This window comes from Geotrypetes seraphini, chromosome 5 (genome assembly GCF_902459505.1).
Source record: "Geotrypetes seraphini chromosome 5, aGeoSer1.1, whole genome shotgun sequence".
Lineage (NCBI taxonomy): Eukaryota > Metazoa > Chordata > Amphibia > Gymnophiona > Dermophiidae > Geotrypetes > Geotrypetes seraphini.
In genome coordinates, this window is record NC_047088.1 from 96,216,482 (window position 1) to 96,243,987 (window position 27,506).

A 27,506-nucleotide genomic window follows, 5' to 3' on the forward strand; every position below is an offset into this window, starting at 1 on the left:
CTGTGCTCCACCCTAACGCCGGCCCTGGGGCCCCCTGCCAGTTTCGGGCCCTAGGCACATGCAGAGCTGCACTCAAGTGGCTAAAGAGCCGTGGTTTGCCAACCAGTGGACTAACTCAATGCATTTTATGATGAGCTTTCAAAGGTAACCCTTCAGATCAAAAAAAGCATGTTGAAAAATATCAGTATATATAAGGAAAACATGAATGCATTTCAGGAATAGGAAGAGGGGTGGGTAGGTAGGCAGGAGACAGAAAGGTGGCAATGGAATTGCTAGAAAACCGTATTCACTGAAGAAGTTGACGTATTTTGAATTTTCCTATATGTCATCTTTTGTTTCCTGAGATATTGTTGCATAGATATTTAAAGGAGATATTGCAGATAGGTAAAGTGGAGGAAATGATTATTTCTGAATGTTGATATGTTTTTATTTCTCAACCTGGAGCAGTGAATGAGAGGGCAAAAGAGGGAGACAACTTCGAATCAATTAATTTGACCAATTTCCTGGAATCCTCCCAGGAGGATATTAAAAAGGGCTACCCTTCAGGTCACTCTCTCAACTGAACAAGAAAGAATCAATATACTGAATTTGTATTTTTGGAAAAAAGATGTTCAGTTCTGTGGCTGTCCAGTCTGGATTTTTCCAGATGTGGCCAGGACCACACAATTGCATTGGAAGGAATTCTTGAAATTGAAAGACACTGATACCATTCATCCTACTTCAGCGTTGGTACTGGTGTATCCATCGACACTAGGTCAGTGACATCTTTGTTGAGGGAGTCAGCTAAAAAACATAAGCATTCCTCCCTATCCAAGCATACTTTGACCGCTTCTCAAGCGTCTACTCTTATCAATGCATCTCAAGTGTCGACGCACCGAAACAAGGTCACCTTCAAGTTGTCACCTTTGGGGCATGCATCATCTTCGAGTTCTCCAATACCTCGACATTCCACACTCCCTGCACCATCTGTACCAATCTCTTCGGTACCAGTGCCATCTATGCAAGACCAAATTTGGGAATTAGTTCAAAGGGAATTGTCTAATATCTTACAAGCCCAAGCACCACAGGTACCCGCTTTGACACATCCGGTACTAGCTCAGTCTGTGCAATGCTCTATTTTACCATCTTGGTCTCCACAGCGCCAGTGATTGAAGAGGAGTGTTTTTCCTCCTGTTTCCCTGTAAATGTGTGATAACTTTGAATTCCATAAGATATATTTACTTTGAGCCTACCTAGCTTGAAAGATTACTGATTGAAGAAGAAATATCTGCTGAGGGGTAATGTGAGTGGATATAGTTAAATTTAGGAAAATTTTGATGATGGGGGGATGGGGTATAATTTGTTAAATTTAAATTTCCTGTATAATATATTAGTTTGCTTCTTCCTAGTGATGTGGGCTATGATTTCTTTTGTATTTCATTTGTATGAAATATGTATATTAAAAATGCAAATAATAAAAAAAAAAGAAAGTGAAAGACTCTTCTGGAATAATCTGTATTTAGCACCAAGCATAGTTACACAATGCCTGTGTATGAATGAAAAACTGCTGTGTGGCAAGGAACATCAAAAAGGGCAAAAATAGACAGCAGCCAAATGGTTGAAATTTATGTTTGAATTTTTTTATGCTTATTATATTCTTTTTTTTTTTTTCTCTGGCAATATTTTTTGATATTTAAAGAAAACAGAAGCACGGTTTTGAAGGATATAAAGGCAATGACTGAGAAAATTGGATCACTTGGATTGGGTAAGTGATATTATTATTTATGAATTTATGTACATTTTATTTTACTTTTTTTAAGGGGGGTTTATTAACTGATTTTTCATAAAGAGATTCACCCAAAGAGGTTTACAATACATTGGAACAGTAATTGGGTACACAAGTATTTTTCCTATCTGTTCTGTCAGGCTTACAATTTAATTGTGGTACCTGGTGCAATGGACGGTTTAGCGACTTGCTTAGAATCAAGGGAGCAGGCTGGGATTGAACTCACAACTAGAGAATGACACGGTGGTGGTTATCCGCGGCTAGCCGCGTTTAGCCGCGGGTAACCCGCCGGAACGGGGAATGAAAAATAACAGTCACTGCGGGGACGGGGACAAGGCCATTCACTGCCCATGGAGCGGTGAATGGTCTTGTCTCCGCAGTGAGGTATTTAGGATCGCGCAGTCCCCGCAGCCACTGCCCGCCTGTAGCGTTTAGCCAGCTCCCTCCCTCTACCTCACCTTAAATTCTGAGTTTGCCAGCTTCCATTTTCCTGAGCCGCACGCGTTCATAAAGCAGCGCGCGCGCGGCTGCGAGTCCATCAAGCTTCTCCTCTGACGCAACCGGAAACAGGAAGTTGCAGGGGAGGAGAAGCTTGTTAGACTTGCGCAGCCGCGTCTTTTTAAATGCGTGCGGTTTGGGGAAAAAGGAAGCTGGCAAACTCAGAATGTAAGGTGAGGTGGAGGGAGGGAGCTGGCTAAACGCTGCGATCGGGTAGGTGGGGGCTACTAGACCGTGAGATCGCATTTGTTCCCGGCTCATACTAGGAAGGAGGGAGTGAAAGGAAAAAAAATTCTGGGCCAAGGGGATGAAGAGGGAAAGAAAGAAACCCACAGCAGGAAAGAAAGGGAAAGACAGGCAGGTGAGCCAGATGCTGGAAGCAGGGGGGGGGGAGAAAGAGGGAAAGAAGCTAGATGGGGTTGAAAAGAAGAGACACGCTGGTATGGAAGAGGAAGATAGGGGAAATCTGGACAGAGGAAGTTAACAGAAAGAGGGGAAATTATGTGCATGGGGCATAGGGACAGAGACATAAAGGGGACATGCCATGGGGATGGTATATGGACACAGGGGGGGGGCAATGGCAGATACATAGGAGAGATATTAGAAATGGGGAAAATAGGAACACAGAAGCGAGATAGTTTGCACAAATTACATTGTAACGTGCCACGAAAATAAGAGGGAGGGAGGTAGATAGATAGGCCACGCGAGAGGAGCTGAAGGGTGGTAGAAAGGAACAGATTGTAAAGGAGGGAGGGAAGGGTGGTGGTGGAAAGGAATAGAACAGACATTGAAAGAGGGTAGAGAAGAACAGACCCTGAAGGGAAATGTGGAAGACAGAGTGGGGAGAAGATGCTGGAAGGGAAGAAGACAGATGCCAGACTATGGGGGAGCGGAGGGAAGAAGATGGGTGCTAGACCAATTGGGGGAGGGTGAAGGGAGAGGCACAGTAACAGCAAATGGAAGACGCAGAGAGAAGACACACAGTGGATGGAAGGAATTGAATGAGAAGATGTGGAAAGCAGAAACCAGACAACAAAGGTAGAAAAAAAATTATATTTATTTATTTATTTTTTGCTTTAGGATAAAGTAGTATATTAGTTGTGTTGATAAAAATTTATAAACAAAGCCCTGCCAGCTGAACATCTCTTTCTTAGTTCAGCAGCAGGAACTTTGATTTATAAGAAAGGAATAAGCTAAATAGATGGCTAAATACTAAGGCTTATATGGATGCTACGGGGACGGGGCGGTGAATGGGATGGCAGTGGCGGTGACGGGGCGGTGAAAGGGATGACGGTGACGGAGCGGTGCAGAGGATGGTGGGACGGGGCGGTGACGGGGACAGATTTTTTCCCCGTGTCATTCTCTACTCACAACCTCAGGGTGCTGAGACAGCAGATCTAACCACTAGGCCATTCCATCACATGCCAGGGTTTTGCTGTGTTATGGTTATGAGATATTTATCCTAGGACAAGCAGGCTGCATATTATCACATCTGGGTGATGTCATTCATGGAGCCCGGTACAGACAGTGCAAAAGTGTACTGTCACTTTAAAAAACTGAAGTCTCGAGACTGCTCATACCAATTATGCACCGGTGCCTTCTTGCCCAACGTTGGTTCATGAGACCATCAGTTCTCGAGTTTCCATAGAGCTGAGAAGCTGTGCTTTTTATTCAGTGCATCAAACTATGTTTTGTAGTGCCTTCCCAGTTTTTTGTTTATTTTCTTAATTTTTTTAATTTAATTTTTTTTTTTTTTTTTACCAATTTTCTTTTCTGGGCCTTCAGGTTCACTTCAGCTTGTTCCCAGGCTGGGAATGTCAATCATTTTTTGGATCAACTTTTACTTCATCTACCAGGATTATTGAGTCCTTTGATTTTGCATTAGCTATTTTCCCCTCAAGGTCCTAGCCTTCCAGTGACTTCAAGTTACTCAGGATTCGATAAACCCCAACTGCAACATCAGTCCCTTCTTATAGAGTCAGCATTGAAGAAGGCCAGCCATCAAGACAAATGCTGGCCTCCTGGCAGAGAGGGAAGAACCCTAGATAAATTTGTGTAAACACTCTCCCAGAATACCATGCTTACCAGTAGAATACCAGTAGAATACTCAGAATACCAGTAGAATACTCAGTTACAACTTCTATATATACGCAAATGACATCACAATTGTCATTCCCATAACCTCACTGACACAAGAGACAGAACAACTCACCTTATCTGTTCTCACTAAGGTAGAACAATGGACTACACAATTCAAACTAAAACTGAACCCAGAAAAAAACCAAGCTTTTCCTGGCAAGTCCTAACCACAAGCTAACGAATACATCTTTGAAATTAAACGGGTTAATCTACCCAATCAATTCTACCATCAAAATCCTTGGAGTCAACCTTGACTGGTGCCTGACTTTTGAAGACCATACTAACGCTCAGGTTAAAAAATGTTTTTGAACCCTTTGGAAACTTCGTACCATCAAACACTATTTTGACTTCCTCTCTTTTCGACTGCTGGTTCAGTCTTTTATCTTAAGCACCTTAGATTACTGCAATATCATATGCTTAGGATCCTTTAAGAAAACCATCAAATGATTGAGAATCATTCAGAATACTGCTGTCCGCCTCATTTATGGTCTCAAAAAGTCAGATCATGTAAGCCCGTAATACAGAAAACTACACTGGCTGCCAATGGAGGCAAGGGTCATCTTCCAAGTTTGCCTGCCTCTGCTTCAAAACCATAACAGGTTCATCCCCAATCTACCTGTCGCACCATTTAGAATTTCCAGGTACCACTTGCACACATAATGCCTATCTGTTTGCCTTCCCCTCCCTGAACGGCTGTATCTACAAGAGATTCCTTGATAGATCACTGTCATTCCAAGCAGGCAAATGGAATAAATGTCTAACCACCCTCATTTCAAATTCACCCTCCTACCAATCCTTCAGAAAATCAATTAAAACCTATCTCTTTGATAAATTTCTCTGACTCCTTCCTGCCTCACTGTATCTCTGAAATGCTTCCAGATATACCTAACTACTCTCGGCTTACTAATGTAATTTGAAAGTTTTTTCTATATTATCGCTGTCTGTGTACAGTCTCTTCCTCTGTAAACCGCTCTGAATTGCTTGTGGTATTGCGGTATACAAAATAAAGTTATTATTATTATATGACTTTCTATATGAAGTCTCTGGTTCAGATGCTGGCACATTATAAACAATATATTCCTGAACTAGATTTTTAGCCCGTTACATTAATAGGTGCTAGAATAGATGTGTAGACTTAGACCTTTCTTTCTGTGTTTCTGTCTTTCTTTCTGTCTGTCTTTCCTCCTGTCTGTCTTTCTTTCTGTCTCTCTCCCTGCCCCCTTTCTTTCTTTCTGTCTCTCCCCCCTGTTCAGCAGCACCCCTTCCCTGCTCCCCCTGTCCAGCAGTAGCCCTTCTCCCTTACTTTTGCCTCCCCCCCTGTCCAGCAGCACCCCTTCCCTGCTCCCCCTGTCCAGCAGTAGCCCTTCTCCCTTACTTTTGCCTCCCCCCCTGTCCAGCAGCACCCCTTCCCTGCTCCCCCTGTCCAGCAGTAGCCCTTCTCCCTTACTTTTACCTCCCCCCTGTCCAGTATCCGCTAGGCCAGGCAGCCTCAGGGCTTTTGCTAGGGCGGCCCGCCTTGCATTATCAAAGTGGACTGGCCTAGCAAATGCCCCGCAGCTGCTTGATGAAACTGCTGCTGCTGCTGCTGGTCTGGGGGTGAAAAGAAGAGGCATCCCGGAAGCAGCAGCGTAGTCAGAAGGCAGAAAGTCAGCTGGCGTCAGAGATCGGATCAGGAAATCAGCTGAGCCAGGCACTGCGCATGTGCGGCACTGAAGCACGGATCACAAAGCACAGACGCATGTAGATTGAAGTGCGCATGCACACTAAGGGTTTTATTATAGCGGATATCAGTTCAATGCTTTTCAACACATTTCATGATGTTCTGGAAACTAGAAAATGTAAAAACACTTTCACAAAAAAGATGTACGATGTCTGATGGATATCAACAGCACAGTTCAGGCTTAATCACAAAGTGCAATTTGAAAAATCAGAGGAAAAAGCCTCAGACTGAGGCCCTCCCACCACCACAAAAGGTGGTTAAAGGTGGTTAGGTGTTAACCTCATTGGTAAAAAAAACTTCTATTTTATTGCAGACAGATAAAAGCCTTGTGCGGTGCTGTTTATGCTATTTGTGCTTAAAGATAGAAGAAAAGACTTTCCACTTATCTTCTGTTTGATCGGTACACCAACTTTGACCAGCGTTTCACAAGTCTGCTGCCTCAGGGTGTAACGTATCCGATCGAACTTTAAATGGGGAGCCGAAACGCATCTTTTGATGCGGAGATGCGTTTTGGCGTCCCATTTAAAGTTCGATCGGGGAGAGGTGGCATTGATGAACATTTGAGAGCTAACCTCGAAGCTAAATAGCTAAGTAATAAGATTAAATTAGAAAAAAGATATTAAGTAAGGAAGTGAAGTGAACTAAAATGAAATACAATGAAGAAATATTTATGGAGTTATGAAATTAAGAATAAGTATGAAACTAAATGAATTTTAAAGTTTTGAGTAAATAAACAATAAAGTGGATTGATGAAGACAAGAGATTGCTGGGCATTACTCGTGATCCATTTGATATCCGAAGGTCCATACAAATGAAAAAATGAAGTATATATATATATATATATATACTAGTGTTTAAGCCCGTTACATTAACGGGGTCCTAGAATATATGACTGTCTGTCTGTCTTTATTTATGTCTCTCTCCCTGCTCCTGTCTCTTTCTTCCTTTCTTTCTGTCTCTCTCCCTCCTGCAATTTTTCCCTAGCCTCCTTTGTCTGTCTGTATTTTTTTCTGTCTCTCCCCTCCCCCCCCCACTTTCCTTTGCAGAAGCAGCAGTGATATTTCCCTTCCCCTCCAAATCCCTGTGTAGTAGTAGCAGCATTTCCCCCCACCACCACCCCATTCCCTTCTCTTCCCCCCCTCCCCCACTTTCCTTTGCAGAAGCAGCAGCGGTATTTCCCTTCCCCTCCAGGTCCCTGCTGAAGCAGTAGAAGCATTTTCCCCCACACCCCATTCCCTTCTCTTACCGTGAGCTGCCCTGCTCCGTTCTGCCCCTCCCACTTCCTTTCCAGCGTGCTGGCCTGCTGTGGCTGAAGGTTTTTTTTTCGGCGGCTCTTCTCACGATCCCCGTGGTGGCAGTTCCTCCTGTTCAAAGCGGCCTGCTGAGGTTCGCGGCCGGCTGTAACGAACCTCGCAGGCCGCTCTCCAACTTGGTAGCATGTTCCCTCAGACGCGATTACGTCAGAGGGAACGTGCTACCATGTGGAGAGCGGCCTGCGAGGTTCGTTACAGCCGGCCGCGAACCTCAGCAGGCCGCTTTGAACAGGAGCGGTAACGTTTTTTGCGGGAAGGGGGGAGTCTAGTAAGTACACAGGGCCGGACGCAAGAGGAGCCGCCACCGCGAAAAACCCCAGCGAGACCGCGAGTGTGGGGCCGTTGCAAAGAGCTGACTTCTGCAGCGCCGTAGTCAATTTTGTTTTGAATGTGTGAGCAAGCAGTGAGTTTTTTTTTCCTGCAGGAGTGTATGAGCGGTAGTGGTTGTTGCGGGAGAGGAGGGGGTAGTTGGAATTTGTCAGCTTCGCGTGGGGCCGTAGTAAGCGCGGGGCATGCTGCAGTCTTGGCGGCCACGGACATACGGATCACGGAAGCACGCCGATAAGACTGCGCATGCGTCGCCTACGGTTTTATTATATATATATATATATATATATATATATATATATATATATGTATATATATATATATATATATATATATATATATATATATATATACATAAACACATATAATGAAGTGTATGTTAATATTAGACCAATAATCTCTTTACAGTGTATATGGTGCCGCAATATGTAAATAATAATAATAACTTTATTCTTCTATACCGCCACAATCTTGCAACTTCTAGGCGGTTTACATTCAAGAGAGCTGGACATTCAGCGAGTTACAATATGCAGATAGAAGAAATACAGAGTACAGAAAATTTAAGAAAGCGAAAAAATAAAATATACAGTTTGCTAAGAAATTTCCGAGAGGACATGTTTGGAAAACATCGCGAATTACAAAAATATAGCGAAAATTACAAAATACAGTTTGTTAAGAATTTTCAGAAGGGACCTGTTAGGAAAAGGTCACGAATTACAAAAAATACAGCGAAACTTATAATATACAGTTTGTTAGGAATTTTCAGAGGGGACATATTAGATGAAAGGTCCCGAATTACAAAATACAGTTTGATTAGGATTTCAGAGGGGGTATATTGGGAAAAATGGAACAAGAAAAAAAGTGTTCAGTGAAGATTTTGTTTAGGTGATATATCTATCGAATAAGGCAGTTTTTATGAGTTTTCTAAAAGCGTTGTAGGTCAGTCTAGCTTTATTTATGTAGTTGTCTAGCCAAAGTTGTTGTTTGTTTGCTTGGTACGCGAAAGTTCTATCCAGAAAGGTTTTGTATTTACAATTGGTAATGCTTGGGTATACAAAAAGATGGTAGTTTCTGGTTTGCCTTATAGGGCTGTAGAATACGAAGTGAGATAGTAAGTACGTAGGAGCTAGTCCACAAACTAGTTTGAAACATATGCAGGAGAACTTGAAAATTATTTGTGCCTCGACTGACAGCCAGTGTAGTAGTTTGTAGTAGGGGTTGACATGGTCACTCTTTTTTAATCCAAATATCAAGCGGACCGCTGTGTTCTGAATAATTCTAAGTTTCCTTACTGTTTTTTTGGGTATACCCATATAAACGATGTTGCAATAGTCCAGAGTAGAAAGCACCATATAGCTTTATTTTATTAGAGATTTAAAAGAGTACAGAGAATAGTTAGTGATTCAGAGAGAAGTGACAATTGGTTAAGATTTATCAAGTTGATATCCATCAGACATCATACATCTTTTTTGTGAAAGTGGGGTTTGTTTGTTTTTTAATCCATTGGGTTTTCACAACATCCGAGTTTTTTTTTGGCTATATATCTGGAAACTAGAAAATACATGGCTTGCTCTTTTTTTTTTTTTTAATGCCTTTGATGTAACCTCATGAGCATCAACAATTTTTATTGCAATGAGAAGACTAGCATGATTACAATTGATCAGATCTGGATGCTAACATCCAAGAAAGACTGACCAATATACTATGGCTAGGAGAGGAACTGTTTGGGGACAAGATTGAAGAAGCCACTCAAAAAAATAGAGGCATAAAGATTCAATGACAACCTTATCTACAAAGTCATCTAAGTCTCAAACTACTAAGAGGTTCTTTAATCCAAAAACTCTTCCTGTTAACCCAAACAAAGGTATAGGAATAGGCTTCAGGTATAGGAATATACCATCATTATCATCTTCCAAAGCTCCACCACATTGGTGCCAGAGACAACAAAGAACTTAAAAGTTTCACCCTCAAACACAGCAAGAGTCTTTTTTTTTTCATCCAAGAGAGCTTAGCCAGTGTAATATAGCCAATTCCTCTATCTCTTCCTATAGGGGGTTATCTCACTCACTTTTACCATTGTTGGATCATTTTATAACATCAGATCGTTGGGTTTTTCAAGTAGTGAGACAGGGTATGCCCTTCATCTACAAACAAGATCTCCTAACCCCCCTCCAAAAAAGTCTTTTTTTCAACTTCTATCAGACTGCTCTCCTTCAAGAATAGCTCTCAGCACTCCCCTCAGTTCAATGCCATTGAACATGTACCTCTGTAGGAGAGGGGCTGGGGGGTTCTACTTCAAGTATTTCCTCATACCGAAAAAGATTGGAGGCCTCTGCCCAATTCTGGATCTCTGCATGCTCAACAAATACTTAGTGAAGGACAAGTTTTGTATGGTCTCTCTTGGAACCCTGTTACCGCTCTTGGAGAAAAATGACTGACTCTCTAAATCAGGGGTGTCCAACCTGCGGCCCCGTGAAGTATTTTGTGTGGCCCCAGTCGAGGGCGATGCAGTGTTTTCCTCTGCTGCCTCCGGGTGTTTGCTGTCTTGCCAGCTTCCTCCTCTGTCTTGCTGCAGCATTTGTCGGCCCCAGAAACATTTTTTTCAGCCAATGTGGCCCAGGGAAGCCAAAAGGTTGGACACCCGTGCTCTAGATCATAAAGAAGCCTACACTCATACCTAGCCTCCCTGCCCACAGGAAATATCTTCACATGCTAGTGGGATCATGTCACTTCCAGTGCAAAATACTCCCATTTGGACTAGTGTTGCCACCCAGAGTTTTCACAAAATGCTTAGTGGAAGTGCCTGCAATTCTCCACTCATGCGGATTTCATGTGTTCTCCTACCTGGACATGCAGTGATGCATTGAAGAGCTTGAGGCCATTGAAGAGCCCCAACACCTCAACAAGCTCACCAGGCTATGAATTCAACAATATGTCTTCTAGAACTTCTCGGATTTGCAGTTAATTACAAAAAGTCTAATTTAAAATCCACTCATATTCTAGAATTCATTGGAACACTTCTGGACACAATCAAACTCGTGTTTTTCTACCTTAACAGAGGCTCAACACTCCAATTCACATATGCCAGAAGGTCTCCTCTTCAACACATCACTGCATGTCAATTGATGCATCTTCTAGGTCACATGGCATCTACAGTTCATGTAACTCCATCTACATCTCAGGGAACCTCAGTGGGCACTCTCAACACAATGGCCTCAAGCTGCAGATATACTATCCCAAAGGTTGTAAGTGACCCCAGAACTTCGTCAATCCTTTAAGTGGTGAGTAGCACCAAAAAAATCTGTCCAGAGGCCTCCTCTTCCACATTCCGCCACATCAAATGTTATTGACAATGGATACTTCTGTGCTCAGTTGGGGAGCCCATCTCGATGGCCTCCATATTCAAGGCAGCCGGAATCCTCAGGAGATATCTCTCCATATCAATCTCCTCGAGCTTCGAGCAATCCACAATGCTCTATGCACATTCCAAGATTGTCTCCTCAGTTGAGTAGTACTCATTCGGACAGACAACCAGGTAGCCATGTATTACAGGAGCAAACAGGGAGGCAAGGATCTTGCCTACTTTGCCAAGAAGCGATCACAATTTGAACTTAGGCGACTCCTTGCAAAAATACGGTGCTGAGTGCCATCCAACAGAGAGGCAAGGGGAAAGCCTGCCATTTGGAAGAGGTGGGCCTGCTGGCTGGAGGTGGGGTAGGGGGGATTGCTTGATGGCAGCGATGGGAGGGAGTGGGCATCCCTCCTGCTGGAGGGGGTGTTCCTTTATGGCAGCAGTGGGAGGGAGTGTGGGCATCCCTCCTGCCGATCTTCAATATGGGGTTTTTAAAAAAAAATGTGGTTGTATTCTGCCGATTGCTATCACCAACAATTGGCAAATGCAAATTTAGCAATCCTCTGTGACTCTCCGCAAACCTCATTTGCATGTGCAGTTTCTTAAGAATGACTTGCTTTTTTGAAATTGTTACAATAGCAGCCCATCAGATTTTACCGCGAATATTAGAGAATCTTCCCCAGAATGTCTTAGCAGACAAGTTGAGCAGACTCCTACAATCTCACAAGTAGTCACAATTCGACTGTGCTGCATCAGATATTCAAAACTTGGGGGCTCCAGAAGTAGAGCTTTTTGAATCCCTTCACAATCACAAACTTTCAGTCTTCTGTTATAGAATCTACACTCCCAGTCGTCTAGAAACCAATGCCTTCTTTTGGGACTAGAGAGACAAATTTCTGTATGCTTTCCCTCCAATACCTCTAATCGGGAAGACCTAAAGCCACTTCTACTGCAGATTAGTAAAAGGAGTCCTAATTGTTTATAGATTGTGTACATAATTATAAATACACAACAAATGTAGAAATTGTTTGGAGAGAAATACTACCATTAACGTTAGACTTTTATTAAAATTTAGAATTGGCTATCCTAGTTTGTGTGACACAGATATATATGCTTTTGGTTCAGTTGCTTTTGATGTTTCCCAATCTTGTCCTGGAAACATAGTGATCAGTTTCAGTATATCTTTAATGAATATCATGAGGTAGCTTTATGTATATTGAGTCTCCAACTGGAAATGGAGGGGGGGTCTTTTTCACATCACTGTGTGTTTGAAGACTGCTTTATTCCACTAAAAATATTTAATAGTCCAAATTACATTTTGTGGTCTTGTATAAGGTACATACTGTGTTTCTCCAAAAATAAGACGGCTTCTTATATTAATTTTGGGTCCAAAAAACAAATTAGGGCTTATTTTCAGGAGATGTCTTATTTTTTTCCATGTACAACGATCATCTCTCACTTTCTCTCCTCCAACCCATTTCTTCCCCTCCCCTCCATGTGCAGCATATTTCTTCCCCTCTCACCCATCCCCTTGTGCAGCATCTTTCTATCCCTCCCTCCCATCCCCCTGTGCAGCAGAACCCCACCAACCCTCCCACTTTGAGACTGACATACCTTACCTCCGAGGCCTCCAAAAACAGCAGTGGTGGCAGCGCTGAACAGGCTGCTTCCTGGCCTTCCCTGCCTGGGCCTTCCCTCTGCCGCATCACCAATGATGTTATCAGTGATGCAGCAGAGGGAAGGCCGCTGCTGCTGTTTTTGGAGGCCTCGGAGGTAAGGTATGTCAGTCTCAAAGTAGGAGGGTTGGTGGGGTTCTGTTGCACAGGGGGATGGGAGGGAAGAAGAGTTAGAAAGATGCTGCCCAAGGGGATGCGTGAGAGGGGAGGAAAGATAATGCACATAGAGGAGGGGAGGAGAAAGCACAGCCACTGGCAAATTGGGCAGCACTAGTATTAGGGATGGAGTTGGGGAGTGTCGGGGACATTCGGGAGGGGCTTTGTGGGGGGTCAGTTTTTAACTAGGGCTTATTTTTGGGGAAACAGGGTATATAGTGTGAATAGTGTTTATATAAAAGTTGCTACAATTTGAACAGATCTTTTAGTATATATTATGTATATTTTAGAGATACCTTACATTTTTAATTCATGTGTTACCTGTTTCATTTCTCTCTTCATTTATATACTTTCTTTGGCTTTTCCTTACTGCTATTTCCACTTCTGTCCTTCCCACCTTATCCTACTTGCTTTAGAAATAAAAAATCTTTTTACACTATTAATTTGACAATATTAATGTATATGTGTGGTACCAAAACTGTAATGATCTGTATACGGTTCTAATAGAAAGAGGTTCCCAAACTATGGGTTGGAACCCCAAATGGGAGTCACAAAACCTGCATTTGGGGACATGACCTACGTGTGCTCTCCATAGGTGCACCAGTATTTTGCACCTCCAGGGATTATGCAATTGTATTTGGCCACTATCGTGGGGCCATGACTAGAGAATGACATGGGGACAAATTTTTCCCCGTCCTGATGAGTTATTTTCCTCTCCCTTCTCCATTCCTGTAAGCTCTGTTCTCATCTGCACAAGCCTCAAACACTTTAAAATCATAAGTGTTTGAGGCTTATGCGGTTAAGGCAGAGCTTACAGGAATGGGGTGGGGACTGGATGGGGAAATTGAGTTCTTGCAGGGACAGGGAAAAATTTGTCCCTGAGTTATTCTCTAGTCATGAACACAAAAAGATTAACAAATACTAAAATAGAATAATCTATTACAGGGTTTCCCAGACCTGTCCTAGGAGCTCTACAGTCAGTTGAGTTTCCTGATATTTACAAAGACTATATATGAGATATATTTATATGTATTAGAAATATTTATACAAGATGCAGGCTATGTTTATTATAGAATGCAGCGAATGTTACCACCTTTTTACAAACCAAGGGACTCGACACGGTCCGTGTTTCGGTTAACACGCCTTCATCAGGGATCCCAGGTTGGCAAGGTGTCAAAATAAACCGCAATCAAAAATAAACATAAGCCTGTACAAATCGAAGGAAATCGCTGACCAAGGGTCTCTGTACCAACCTGGGACCCCTGATGGAGTATTTACCGATACACAGACTGTGTCGGGTCCCTTGGTTTGTAAAAAGGTGGTAACATTGACCGTATTTTATAATTGATATAATAAACAGCCTGCATCTTGTATGTTTGGCTGTACGTTTCTTTTCCTTTGTGCTGTTTCTACCTTACTGCAGATTTTGTTGGATTTCTTTTTTGTGCTTCGTTTTGGAAATATTTTTTTCATGGATATCCTGAAAAATCCAGCTTTCTGTAGGGATATCCAGAACAAGTTTGGGAAGTCCTGGTTTAGACGTCACAACAGAGGACTGTGAGACCTGAATACTCAAATTTATTTATTATTGTTATTGAAAACTTACAGCCAACTCTTTCCAATGTTTAAAGCAGGTTACAACCATATATACATAATATCATTTTTTAAAACATCTTGACAAAGCCAAAATTACAGATAAAATATAAAACAAAAATATCATGGGATTCTAAATTCGCAAAAATACAAGTGATTACCCCAATGATGATTGTAAAAACTGATGTTATTCTTTATCCCAGGACAAGCAGGCATGATATTCTCACATGTGGGTGACGTCATCTACGGAGCCCCAGCGCGGACAGCTTTTCAAGCAAACTTGATTGAAGTTTCAAGTTTGCTATGCTGCACCACGCATGTGCATGCCTTCTTGCCCACTAGAGGGCGCATCCCCACCTCGTGGTCCTCAGTTCAGTTTTTTCCGCGGAGCCAGAAGACCTGTGGAATTTGTGCTCTTCTAATTTGCCTTCTGACACCGCGGCTGAGTGGTTTTTTCTCGGTCGCTGTGCTTAATTTGTGTTTTTATTTTGTTTGTGTTTCTTTTTTCGTCAAAAAAAAAAATAAATAAATAACCTTTTTCGTTCGGCTCCGGGGGCTCCCAGTAGCCGCGGCCGCGGGACCTCGTTCGTTCCCGGCCGGCTTTTGGGCCCATGTCCCGTCCCTTGACGGGCTTTAAAAAGTGCACCTGGTGCGATCGGCTGCTTTCCATCACCGATCCCCACTGGTGGTGCTTATTTTGTCTGGGTCCTGAGCACCCGACCGACTCCTGCAACTCGGTGCTCTACTTTTCAGCCGAGAACTCTCTGCCGCCGTCGCGCTCGGATGGCGGAGCTCTTCGCTGTCGACCCCGCGGCGGGGAAGGCCTCGACGTCGGCCTCGGCCTTGACCTCGGCCTCGACTCCCTCGACCTCGACCTCGCCCCGACAGCCTGCTTCGTCGAAGCCGGCGTCCTCGACCCCGAAGTCGACGTTGGGTAAGTCCTCACTTCCTTCTTCCAGCCTCGAAGAAGCCATCCTCGGGCTCATCGACGGGGGCGGGTGGGTCGTCCTCGGCCCCACCCCGAGCGTCTAAGTCGGGTGCCCCGCGGGAATACTCGAGACCGAGGTCGCCCTCGAGGGAGCACCCGCCGGCCCAGGATCTGCCGACTATGATGGGGGTTCCCGTCTATCAAGACTTGCTCCGTGCGCTCATTGCCTCGGAACTGTCCGGTGCCCTCGCGCACCTCCAGCCGGCTTCGGCCTCGTCGGCCCCGGCTTTGGCGGCCTCGGTCTCGGTACCCTCGACTTCGGCCCTCGGGGTGGCTTCGGCCTCGACCCCGACCTTGCCCTCGACCTCGGTTGACCAGCCTGAGCGGAGCGTGCGGCCTCGGGACAAGGTGCGGAGGGTTCGGAGGATCTCTTCCTCTTCTTCCTTGTCGAGGTCCTCCCGGGGCTCCTCTCCCTCGGGTCGGCCTCGGGCGAAGCATCGGCCGAGGAAGCCCAAACGTCAACGGGGCTCTCCTCGACGCCACGATCGCTCCTCGCCGACCGAGGCTGAGACCCTGCGGGTCTCCGAGCTCTGCCTCGATAATCCGAGGCTTTCCCGTTCCTCCGAGGTGGAGTTTTCGAGGGACTCTTCGCCGAGACGGAAGGGGCGTGCCTCGGTGCCTCATATCCCGGGGACTTCCCGCAGGGGTTCCTCGGGGCATGGGCAGTCCCCGACCCCGTCGAGGTCGCTGGGTGCGGCTTCTTGGGGTTCGGGGTCTGGCACCGGTAAGGAGCCTCGTTACTCCCGTGAGGCTTCCCCTTCTTTTTTGGCGACGCAGGCTTCTCGATCTCCCTCTCCGCCTTCGAAGCCCTCCTCCTTTTCCAGATTTGTGCTTGAGATGGGGAGGGCTTTGGACCTTGACCTTATGTCAGGCTCTCAATACACGAAGGAATTTTTGGAGGAGCAGGATTTGCCCTCTCCCCCAAGGGAGACTCCTCGTCTGCCTCTCAACAAGGTTCTACATCAGACCTTCCTGAGAAACTTGGACTCCCCTCTTACAGTCACAGTGGTTCCATCAAAGATGGAGTCGAAGTACCGTAAGGTCCCTTGCAAGGGCTTCGACAAAGCACAGCTGTCCCACCAGTCGTTGCTGGTGGAGTCGGCGTTGAAGAAGTCTCAGCCTTCTAGGGTCTCTGCTGCGGTCCCCCCCGGGCGGGAGGGACGGACCCTGGACAAGTTTGGTCATCGCCTCTATTCCAACTCCATGATGGCTGCCAGGGTCCTTAATTACGCATTCACCTTCTCATCCTATTTAAGGCAGATGGTGAAGGCGTTGCCCAGGTATTATGGGGTCATGCCGGATTCCCATAAGGGGGATTTTGGTACCTTTATGGCCAATTTGTCTCAGCTGCGTCTCTACCTTTTTCACGCAGTTTACGATGCGTTTGAGTTGGCCTCTCGTGTATCCGCCTTTGCGGTGGCGATGCGCCGTCTCGCATGGCTTCGTACCCTGGATATGGACCCGAACTTGCAAGAACGTCTGGCCAATCTTCCATATGTGGGCTCCGAGTTGTTCGATGAGTCCTTGGAGGCGGCGACCAAACGCTTGTCTGAACATGAGCGCTCTATCGCCTCATTGGTCCGTCCTAAACCTCGGGCCCCGCCGCAGAAGCCGTTTAGACTTCCTCCGCGGCGATACCCGCAGAAGTCGACGCCGGCTTTCTCAAGGCCTCCGCCCCGGCGTCCCCCTCAGCAGGGCAGAGCGTCCCAACCAAAGCCTCAGGTGCAAGGGGTGTCTAAACCGGCTCCGTCTTTTTGACGTGATGCGCGGTTGGGGGCGGGCCCCCTCCGCACTGTCAAAGGACCCCCTTCCTATCGGGGGCCGATTGCAGGCCTTTCTTCCAGCCTGGGCCGAGATCACGTCGGACGCTTGGGTGCTCCGGATCATCTCCGAGGGTTACTCGCTAAACTTCTTAGCCATGCCGCCAGAACATCCGCCGGAGGCTTCTCTTGGCTGTCGAGACCAGCTTCCTCTTCTCCTGTCGGAAGCCAGGTCCTTGTTGAGCCTTCGGGCGGTGGAGCCCGTGCCCCCGAACCAAAGGGGACGGGGTTTTTACTCCCGTTACTTTTTGGTCCCGAAGAAGACAGGGGACTTACGCCCCATTCTGGACCTCCGGAGGCTCAACGAGTTCCTTGTCCGGGAGAAGTTCCGTATGTTGTCCCTTCCAGTCCTGTACCCTCTGTTAGAATCGGGGGACTGGATGTGCTCCCTGGACCTGAAGGAAGCATATACTCATGTTCCGGTGCATCCCGCCTTCCGCAAGTTCCTCAGGTTCCAGGTGGGGGAGTTGCACCTCCAGTATCGGGTCCTCCCCTTTGGACTGGCTTCGTCCCCTCGAGTCTTCACGAAGTGTATGGTGGTGGTCGCGGCAGTCCTGAGATCTCGAGGGCTGCAGGTGTTTCCCTACCTGGACGATTGGCTGATCAAGGCGTCCTCCAGGGAAGGGGTTATTTCAGCGACCCGACAGACTATCATCTTCCTTCAATGTCTGGGGTTCGAAGTGAACTTCCCCAAGTCTCAGTTGTGCCCGACTCAATCCCTTCAGTTTATCGGGGCCGTGCTGGACATGGTTCACCTCCGTTCGTTCCTCCCCCCGCCACGGTTGGAGGTCCTGCTTCGATTGAGTCGCCAGGTTTCGTTGCTGCCCTCAGTTTCGGCGCAGCGCATGATGGTTCTGCTCAGCCACATGGCGTCGACGGTCCATGTCACTCCGTTCGCCCATTTGCACCTGAGGCTTCCTCAGTGGACCTTGGCCTCCCAGTGGTGTCAGGATCGGGACCCAGTCTCCTCCCCTATAACTGTGACTCCTTCCTTGAGACGCTCGCTCCGTTGGTGGACCAACTCTTCCAATCTTTCCGGGGGTTTGCTCTTTCTTGTTCCTCCGCATCGCAAGGTCCTGACCACGGACTCTTCGGAGTACGCGTGGGGAGCTCATCTGGACGGTCTGCGGACTCAAGGTCTATGGTCGGCAGAGGACCGTCTTTGTCACATCAATGTTTTAGAACTTCGTGCCATTTTTCTGGCTGCTCGAGCGTTCTGCCACCTGCTGCACGATCAGGTAGTCCTTGTGCAGACGGACAACCAGGTGGCCATGTATTATATGAACAAACAAGGGGGAACGGGCTCTTGGTCCCTGTGCCGGGAAGCCCTGCGCCTTTGGGAATGGGCAGTCTCCCAGAACATCTTCCTGCGGGCGGTTTACATTCAAGGAGAGAAGAATTGTCTGGCCGACAAACTCAGTCATCTTCTCCAGCCGCACGAGTGGTCGCTAAACTCCCGAGTTCTGCGCGAGGTCTTCGACCGCTGGGGGACTCCTCAGGTGGATCTGTTTGCCTCCCCGGAGACTCGCAAACTGCCCCTCTATTGTTCTTGGATGTACTCCCCAGACCGTCTCGAGGCCGACGCCTTTCTTCTCGACTGGGGAGGGAGGTTCCTTTATACGTTTCCTCCTTTCCCTCTGATCTTGAGGACGTTGGTTCATCTCAAGGCGTCCAGAGCCACTATGATTCTCATTGCGGCTCGTTGGCCTCGTCAGCACTGGTTCTCCCTGCTCCTTCAACTCAGTGTCAGGGAGCCTCTGCTTCTGCCTGTCTTTCCCTCTCTGCTGTCTCAGAGTTGGGGTTCGCTGTTGCATCCCAATCTTCAGTCTTTACATCTGACGGCTTGGTTCCTTTCCCCATGACTTCACAGGTTTCTCAGTCTGTGAGGGAGGTTCTGGAAGCCTCGCGCAAGGTCTTGACTAGGCTTTGTTATTCTCAGAAGTGGACCAGATTTTCTTCCTGGTGTTCCTCGAATCATCTGGATCCGAGTTCGGTTCCGGTGTCTTCGGTTCTGGAATATTTGTTGCATTTGTCCAAGTCTGTGCTGAAGACGACTTCCATTAGGGTGCATCTCAGTGTGATTGCTGCTTTCCATCGGCATCTCGAGGGTCGATCTCTCTCTCTTCATCCTCTGGTGATTCGTTTCATGAGGGGTCTAGTGAATGTTAATCCTCCTTTGAAACCTCCTCCTGTAGTTTGGGATCTTAATGTGGTTTTGGCTCAACTGATGAAGCCTCCCTTCGAGCCTATTGACAAATCTCATCTTAAGTTTCTCACTTGGAAGGTGATCTTTTTGCTTGCGCTCACGTCCGCTCGTCGGATTAGCGAGCTGCAGGCTTTGGTTGCGGACCCGCCCTTTACTGTGTTCCATCATGACAAGGTGGTTCTTCGCACCCATCCTAAATTTTTACCTAAGGTTGTGTCTGATTTCCACCTCAATCAGTCCATTGTTCTTCCGGTGTTTTTTCCGAAGCCCCACTCTCACCCGGGAGAGGCGGCACTTCATACGCTTGACTGTAAGAGGGCGTTGGCTTTTTATCTTCAACGCACCGAGTCTCATCGGAAGGTCCCTCAATTATTTTTGTCCTTTGATCCTAATCGATTGGGCTGGTCTCGTGCTTCATGGTCGGGTCACGGGACATAAGGTCCGAGCGATGGCAGCTTCTGTGGCGTTCCTCCGGTCTACTCCGGTGGAGGATATCTGCAAGGCTGCCACTTGGTCTTCGGTTCATACTTTCACCTCCCACTACTGCCTGGATACGTTATCCAGGAGTGACGGCTGGTTTGGCCAGTCAGTTTTGCGTAATCTGTTTTCCTAAATTGCCATCCTCCCACCTGCCCTTTTTTGGTTGGCTTGGAGGTCACCCACATGTGAGAATATCATGCTTGCTTGTCCTGGGATAAAGCACAGTTACTTACCGTAACAGGTGTTATCCAGGGACAGCAGGCATATATTCTCACAACCCGCTCTCCTCCCCGGGGATGGCTTCTTTGCTGGCTATGGAACTGAGGACCACGAGGTGAGGATGCGCCCTCTAGTGGGCAAGAAGGCATGCACATGCGTGGTGCAGCATAGCAAACTTGAAACTTCAATCAAGTTTGCTTGAAAAGCTGTCCGCGCTGGGGCTCCGTAGTTGACATCACCCACATGTGAGAATATATGCCTGCTGTCCCTGGATAACACCTGTTACAGTAAGTAACTGTGCTTTTTCTTCTTACTCCAATGCAGTAGTCAGAATGATTATAACATCACAGCACGATCGTTCTACAGATTAGTTTTCATTACATTGATGCTTGTTGAATTAAGGGCTCCTTTTACGAAGCCGTGTTAGCAGTTTAACGTAATAGCGCGCACTAATTTGCCAGCCACGCTAGCCGCTACCGCCTCCTCTTGAGCAGGCGGTAGTTTTTCGGCTAGCGCGGGGGTTAGCACGCGCTAAAAAAATTGCTTGCGATAAAGCCGCTAACGCGGCTTCGTAAAAGGAGTCCTAAGTCTTTAAATATTTTCTAAAACATATGAATCCTTTTTCTATCAGATATTCTCTCTTGCCATTTTTATTTATCAACAGATCAACTGGGAGCCAGTCCACTGATCATGGATATTTATTAAACCCTCTCTTGTCTTATTTAGGAATTGGGGATGAAGATGAAGACTATATTGATGATTTTAACAGGTAATATATACATTAAACTTTAAAATGCATGCATTCTAAATAAATATACAGCAAGGAAATTCAGAGTTCAAATGGTCAACCTCCTTGTCCTTTTCTGATTTCTTTTTTTTTTTTAACATATGTTTATTGAAAGTGGAAAGGGTCACAGATAGCACAATACAAGGCAATACAGAAAACCCAAAAACAATCATGTACAGCAAAGGCAAGCAAAATTAAAATCAACTGGGATTGTTTGTCATGATGGCATTGTTTCTCTGCTGTCACTGTGATATGCTGATGGCCATGGGCTGGTTTCAACTTGCTGATTTCCCTTGAGGGGGCTTTCTGATTTCTATTGAACATGATATTTTAGAAATATACTTATTGATATAGGAAGATTTCTTATGAGTAGTTTGGTCACATGTGTACTTCAAAACCAGGGCACCTGGAGTGCATTGAAAATTCAATGGGATACCTATGCAATTGAGATATACCAAGAATCTGGCATCTCTACTACTTTGCTATGTTACTTGGAGCTCAGACCCCTTACATTGCTCCTATGAGATGCTCATATTAGATCCAAAGATGAAGTCATTGTGCTTTTCCCATTGCTGAAGTCCAGCTCTTCTGTTGGTCACAAGAAAAAAGTATCCCAGATGCTGTTGCAAATCTCCCAGTAGCAATGTCCACCAACTGGTAAGGGGAGAGTACAAAACCATTCACAAGAGGGATTACATGCTAAGGAGCCAGCATGACGGATATAACTGCCGCAATCTGTTTCTTGCAGTTTTGAGCTTCATGGGTCACTCATGTATGTACTATAACAACATTTGGGAATATGTAGTGACTCCCTGGTTTCTGTTTAGGGTGAGACTTAATACTAACTCAAAATGATCCAGGTTATTTTTCTATCACTATTTTCTGCATAGGACTACTGCAGTTGATCTTTTGACATGGGATGTGCAGAGGAGGGAGCTTCCTCCCCTATTAGTATGGATCCGATTGGGGGTTTACACATTTCTTGGTAGGGTATATTAGAGGGTTGGGCTGGGGGAGGGAAAGGGAGAAGGATTATTTTTGTTGCATAGAGGGAGATGTGAACTTTATTTGATTATAAGATATGAATGGCTGGGAGACATAAATTTGGCTTATGAAACTTTAATATAGGTTAGATTTGTGTTCTTGAATGTTCAGTAATTTTTGTTCAGGAAAACCATGTACTTCCCAATCATTAAAGCACAGGAAATTTTATTTTATTTATTTGGCCTCAAACAAATTGCAAAAGAAGACTAAAGGAGGTGAGATTATAATTGTTAGCTTCTGGTTAATATTGATCCATGCGATAATTGGAGATAAGGAGGGGAGATACTTATTGAAATTGTGCTTTGGTCCCTTGCTTTATAGTGAATATATATACACCTAATAAGGGCCAGGGTGCATTTTTTTTCAAGAGCTGGATGTTTTACTGCAAAGACAAGCTAAGGGAAGGCTTCTAGCGGAATGGAAACTTTTGATCCCTTGCTAGATAATTCTGCTACTACGATACATTATGCTTGTGGGAAGTGGGAAGATTTTGCTTTTTCTACTGGTTCTAGTATTTTGCTAGGGCCAGAGAGATACAAGAACAGCGGCTAAGGCTCAGCTGGCATAGTTGGTGAGCTGTGGGGACATTTTCACTGTAGGGTTTAGGTTCTATGCATTTTCCAACAGTGTTGTTATTACCGTATTTTCACGCAAATAACACGCACCCGTATAAAACGCGCACACGGATATAGCGCGCAGAAATCACGATGATTTGCACAAAAACTTTGATATACCGCGCTCACGGGTATACCGCGCATGCTGCCCGACGCTCCTTTCGCCCGCCCTGACTTTCCGTGCGCTGTCCCGACTCTCCGTTCACCCCCCCTGACTTCCGTGCACTGTCCCCCCTTGAAGGTCTGTCCCCATCCTGAAAGCCTGATGCCCCCCCCCCCCGACGTCCGATACATCCCTCCCCCCCCCCCGAAGGACCGCCGACTCCCCAACAATATCGGGCCAGGAGGGAGCCCAAATCCTCCTGGCCACGGCGACCCCCTAACCCCACCCCGCACTACATTACGGGCAGGAGGGATCCCAGGCCCTCCTGCCCTCGACGCAAACCCCCCTCCCCCCCAAGAACCTCCGACCGCCCCCCAGCCGACCCGCGATCCCCCTGGCGACCCCCACGACCCCCCCACCCCCCTTCCCCGTACCTTTGGTAGTTGGGCCAGAAGGGAGCCCAAACCCTCCTGGCCACGGCGACCCCCTAACCCCACCCCGCACTACATTACGGGCAGGAGGGATCCCAGGCCCTCCTGCCCTCGACGCAAACCCCCCTCCCCCCCAAGAACCTCCGACCGCCCCCCAGCCAACCCGCGATCCCCCTGGCGACCCCCACGACCCCCCCACCCCCCTTCCCCGTACCTTTAGTAGTTGGCCGGACAGACGGGAGCCAAACCCGCCTGTCCGGCAGGCAGCCAACGAAGGAATGAGGCCGGATTGGCCCATCCATCCTAAAGCTCCGCCTACTGGTGGGGCCTAAGGCGCGTGGGCCAATCAGAATAGGCCCTGGAGCCTTAGGTCCCACCTGGGGGCGCGGCCTGAGGCACATGGGCCCAACCCGACCATGTGCCTCAGGCCGCGCCCCCAGGTGGGACCTAAGGCTCCAGGGCCTATTCTGATTGGCCCACGCGCCTTAGGCCCCACCAGTAGGCGGAGCTTTAGGATGGATGGGCCAATCCGGCCTCATTCCTTCGTTGGCTGCCTGCCGGACAGGCGGGTTTGGCTCCCGTCTGTCCGGCCAACTACTAAAGGTACGGGGAAGGGGGGTGGGGGGGTCGTGGGGGTCGCCAGGGGGATCGCGGGTCGGCTGGGGGGCGGTCGGAGGTTCTTGGGGGGGAGGGGGGTTTGCGTCGAGGGCAGGAGGGCCTGGGATCCCTCCTGCCCGTAATGTAGTGCGGGGTGGGGTTAGGGGGTCGCCGTGGCCAGGAGGGTTTGGGCTCCCTTCTGGCCCGATATTGTCGGGAAGTCGGCGGTCGTTCGGGGTGGGGGTGCGAGTGGTCCTGCCCGGGGGGGGGGGGGATGTATCGGACGTCGGGGAGTCGGCCGGGCAAGAGGGCTTGGGCTCCCTCTTGCTCCGATCGTGGATGCGGGTGTGGGTGGGAGCGCGTGCGAGCGGTCGTTCGGGGTGGGGGTGCGAGTGGTCCTGCCGGGGGGGTGAATCGGGCGTCGGGCGGGGTGGGAACTATGTTTTAAAACTTTGGTATACCGCGCTCACGCATATAACGCGCGAGGGGTATGCGCGGTAGGTAAAAACGCGTATAACGCGCGCGTTATATGCGTGAAAATACGGTACTTGTTACATGTTAATTTTTTCTTGGTTCTGCTTGACTATTCAGCAGACTGAGTTAGGAGGGGGAGCCTCAGCTAATGTACTATAACCAAAAGTTTTGGTCTCAGTCTCCACCTGCTGGCCATAGTGAGATATAACCCATCAGTAAAGAACTGTATTGGTCTAGAGGAGCTAACAGAAAGAAAATTAGCAGGTAAGAACCACGCTTCTGTGAACTCAGTCACAGTTTTACTCTCCATCACCTCTCTCGGGAGCGCATTCCAGGCCTTTGAATCTACCACCCCTCAACCTCAAATTATGTCCTCTGGTTTTACCATTTTCCTTTCTCTGGAAAAGATTTTGTTCTACGTTAATACTCTTCAAATATTTGAACGTCTGAATCATATCTCCCCTTTCCCTCCTTTCCTCTAGGGTATACATATTCAGGGCTTCCAGTATCTCCTCATACGTCTTCTGGCGCAAGCCTCCTATCATTTTCGTCGCCCTCCTCTGGACCGCCTCAAGTCTTCTTATGTCCTTCGCCAGATACGGTCTCCAAAACTGAACACAATACTCCAAGTGGGGCCTCATCAATGACCTGTACAGGGGCATCAACACCTTCCTTCTACTGGCTACGCCTCTCTTTATACAGCCCAGCATCCTTCTGGCAGCAGCCACTGCCTTGTCACACTGTTTTTTCTCCTTTAGATCTTCGGACACTATCACCCCAAGGTCCCTCTCCCTGTCTGTGCATATCAGCTTCTCACTTCCCAGCATATACGGTTCCTTCCGATTATTAATCCCCAAATGCATTATTCTGCATTGAATTTTAGTTGCCAGGCATTAGACCATTCCTCTAACTTTTGCAGATACTTTCTCATATTTTCCACTCCCTCTTCGGTGTCTACTCTGTTACAAATCTTGGTATCATCTGCAAAAAGGCACACTTTTCCTTCTAACCCTTCAGCAATGTCACTCACAAACATATTGAACAGGATCAGCCCCAGCATCGAACCCTGAGGGACTCCACTACTCACCTTTCCTTCCTCCGAGCGACTTCCATTAACCACCACCCTCTGGCGTCTGTCCGACAGCCAGTTTCTAACCCAGTTCACCACTTTGGGTCCTTACTTCAGCCCTTCAAGTTTGTTCAACAATCTCCTATGAGGAACTGTATCAAAGGCTTTGCTGAAGTCTACGTAAATTACATCTAGTATATGTCCTTGATCCAGCTCTCTGGTCACCCAATCAAAAAATTCAATCAGGTTCGATTGACACGATTTACCTTTTGTAAAACCATGTTGCCTCGGATCCTGTAACCCATTAGATTCAAGGAAGTACACTATCCTTTCTTTCAGCAACACTTCCATTATTTTTCCAACAACTGTAGTGAGGCTCACCGGCCTGTAGTTTCCTGCTTCGTCCCTGTGACCACTTTTGTGAATAGGGACCACATCCGCTCTCCTCCAATCCCCAGGAACCACTCCCGTCTCCAGAGATTTGTTGAACAAGTCTTTAATAGGACTTGCCAGAACCTCTCTGAGCTCCCATAGTATCCTGGGATGGATCCCGTCTGGTCCCATTGCTTTGTCCACCTTCAGTTTTTCAAGTTGCTCATAAACACTCTCCTCCGTGAATGGCGCAGAATCCACTCCATTTTCTCTTGTAACTTTGCCAGACAATCTCGGTCCTTCTCCAGGATTTTCTTCTGTGAACACAGAACAGAAGTATTTGTTTAGCACATTTGCTTTTTCCTCATCACTCTCCACATATCGGTTCCCAGCATCTTTTAATTTAGCAATTCCATTTTTCATCTTCCTCCTTTCACTAATATATCTGAAAAAATTTTTATCTCCCTTTTTTACATTTTTAGCTATTTGTTCTTCCGCCAGACGTATCTCTCTCTTGGCTTCTTTCAGTTTCACCCTGTAGTCCTTTCTGCTCTCCTCTTCTTGGGTTTTTTTATATTTCATGAACGCCAACTCTTTCGCCTTTATTTTCTCAGCCACTAGTTTGGAGAACCATATTGGCTTCCTTTTTCTCTTGTTTTTATTGATTTTCTTCACATAAAGATCCATAGCCATTTTTATCGCTCTTTTCAGCTTAGACCACTGTCTTTCCACTTCTCTTATGTCCTCCCATTCTAACAGCTCTTTCTTCAGGTACTCTCCCATTGCATTAAAATCTGTACGTTTGAAATCTAGGACTTTAAGTATCGTGCGGCCGTGCTCCACTTTAGCCGTTATATCAAACCAAACCGTTTGATAATTGCTACTTCCCAGGTGAGCACCCACTCGAACATTAGAGATACTCTCTCCATTTGTGAGGACCAGATCCAATATCGCTTTTTCACTCGTGGGTTCCATCATCATTTGTCTGAGCAGAGCCTCTTGAAAGGCATCCACAACTCCCTACTTCTTTCCGATTCCGCAGACAGAACATTCCAGTCTGCAGCCGGCAGGTTGAAATCTTCCAACAGCAGAACCTCCTCTTTCCTTCCAAACTTTTGGATATCCACAATCAAATCCTTATCAATTTGCTGTGATTGAGTCGGAGGTCTGTAGACTACACCCACGTAGATAGAAGTTCCATCTTCTCTTTTCAGAGCGATCCATATCGCTTCTTCCTCTCCCCAATTCCCTTGCATTTCGGTCACTTGAATATTGATCTTTACATAGAGAGCTACTCTTCCACCTTTTTGACCATCTCTGTCCTTCCTAAAAAGATTATATCCCAGTATGTTTGCATCTCATCCATGTGATTTACTGAACCATGTCTCTGTGATAGTGACAATATTTAGATCTGCCTCTAACATCAGGGCTTGCAGATCATGAACTTTGATACTTAGACTGCGAGCATTTGTGGTCATCGCTTTGCAGCTATTTTTCAGCGGTAGTCTCCTTTTTCTTATAGATTTTTGTTTCGTTTCACTTTCCGTTGCAATACTAAGAAATGAGTTGCTGATATTGTTTATGTTGCAATCCTTACTACTATCACATCTTTTCTTTTGCCGGGGTGGTCACTATAATTGTCCTTCATACATACATCACCCCCACCTTCTAGTTTAAATGCCTTGAAACCAGTGGCGTACCTAGGGTATGTGGCACCCGGGGCCCATCATTTTTTGACACCCCCCCCCCCCCCCCCCCCCCCA

General features: G+C 46.7%; 1 protein-coding gene across 7 annotated transcripts in view; it reads left to right on the forward strand.

Annotated features, from left to right (window-relative positions):
- Positions 1-27,506, forward strand: part of CEP43 (centrosomal protein 43) — a 180,306-nt gene that overhangs the window by 140,372 nt on the left and 12,428 nt on the right. For all 7 annotated transcript variants that reach the window (XM_033944335.1, XM_033944329.1, XM_033944334.1 and 4 more), the window contains 2 exons: positions 1,679-1,744; positions 20,979-21,021. In XM_033944335.1, coding sequence (XP_033800226.1) covers positions 1,679-1,744; positions 20,979-21,021 — 109 coding nt within the window. The remainder of the gene's footprint in view (positions 1-1,678; positions 1,745-20,978; positions 21,022-27,506) is intronic.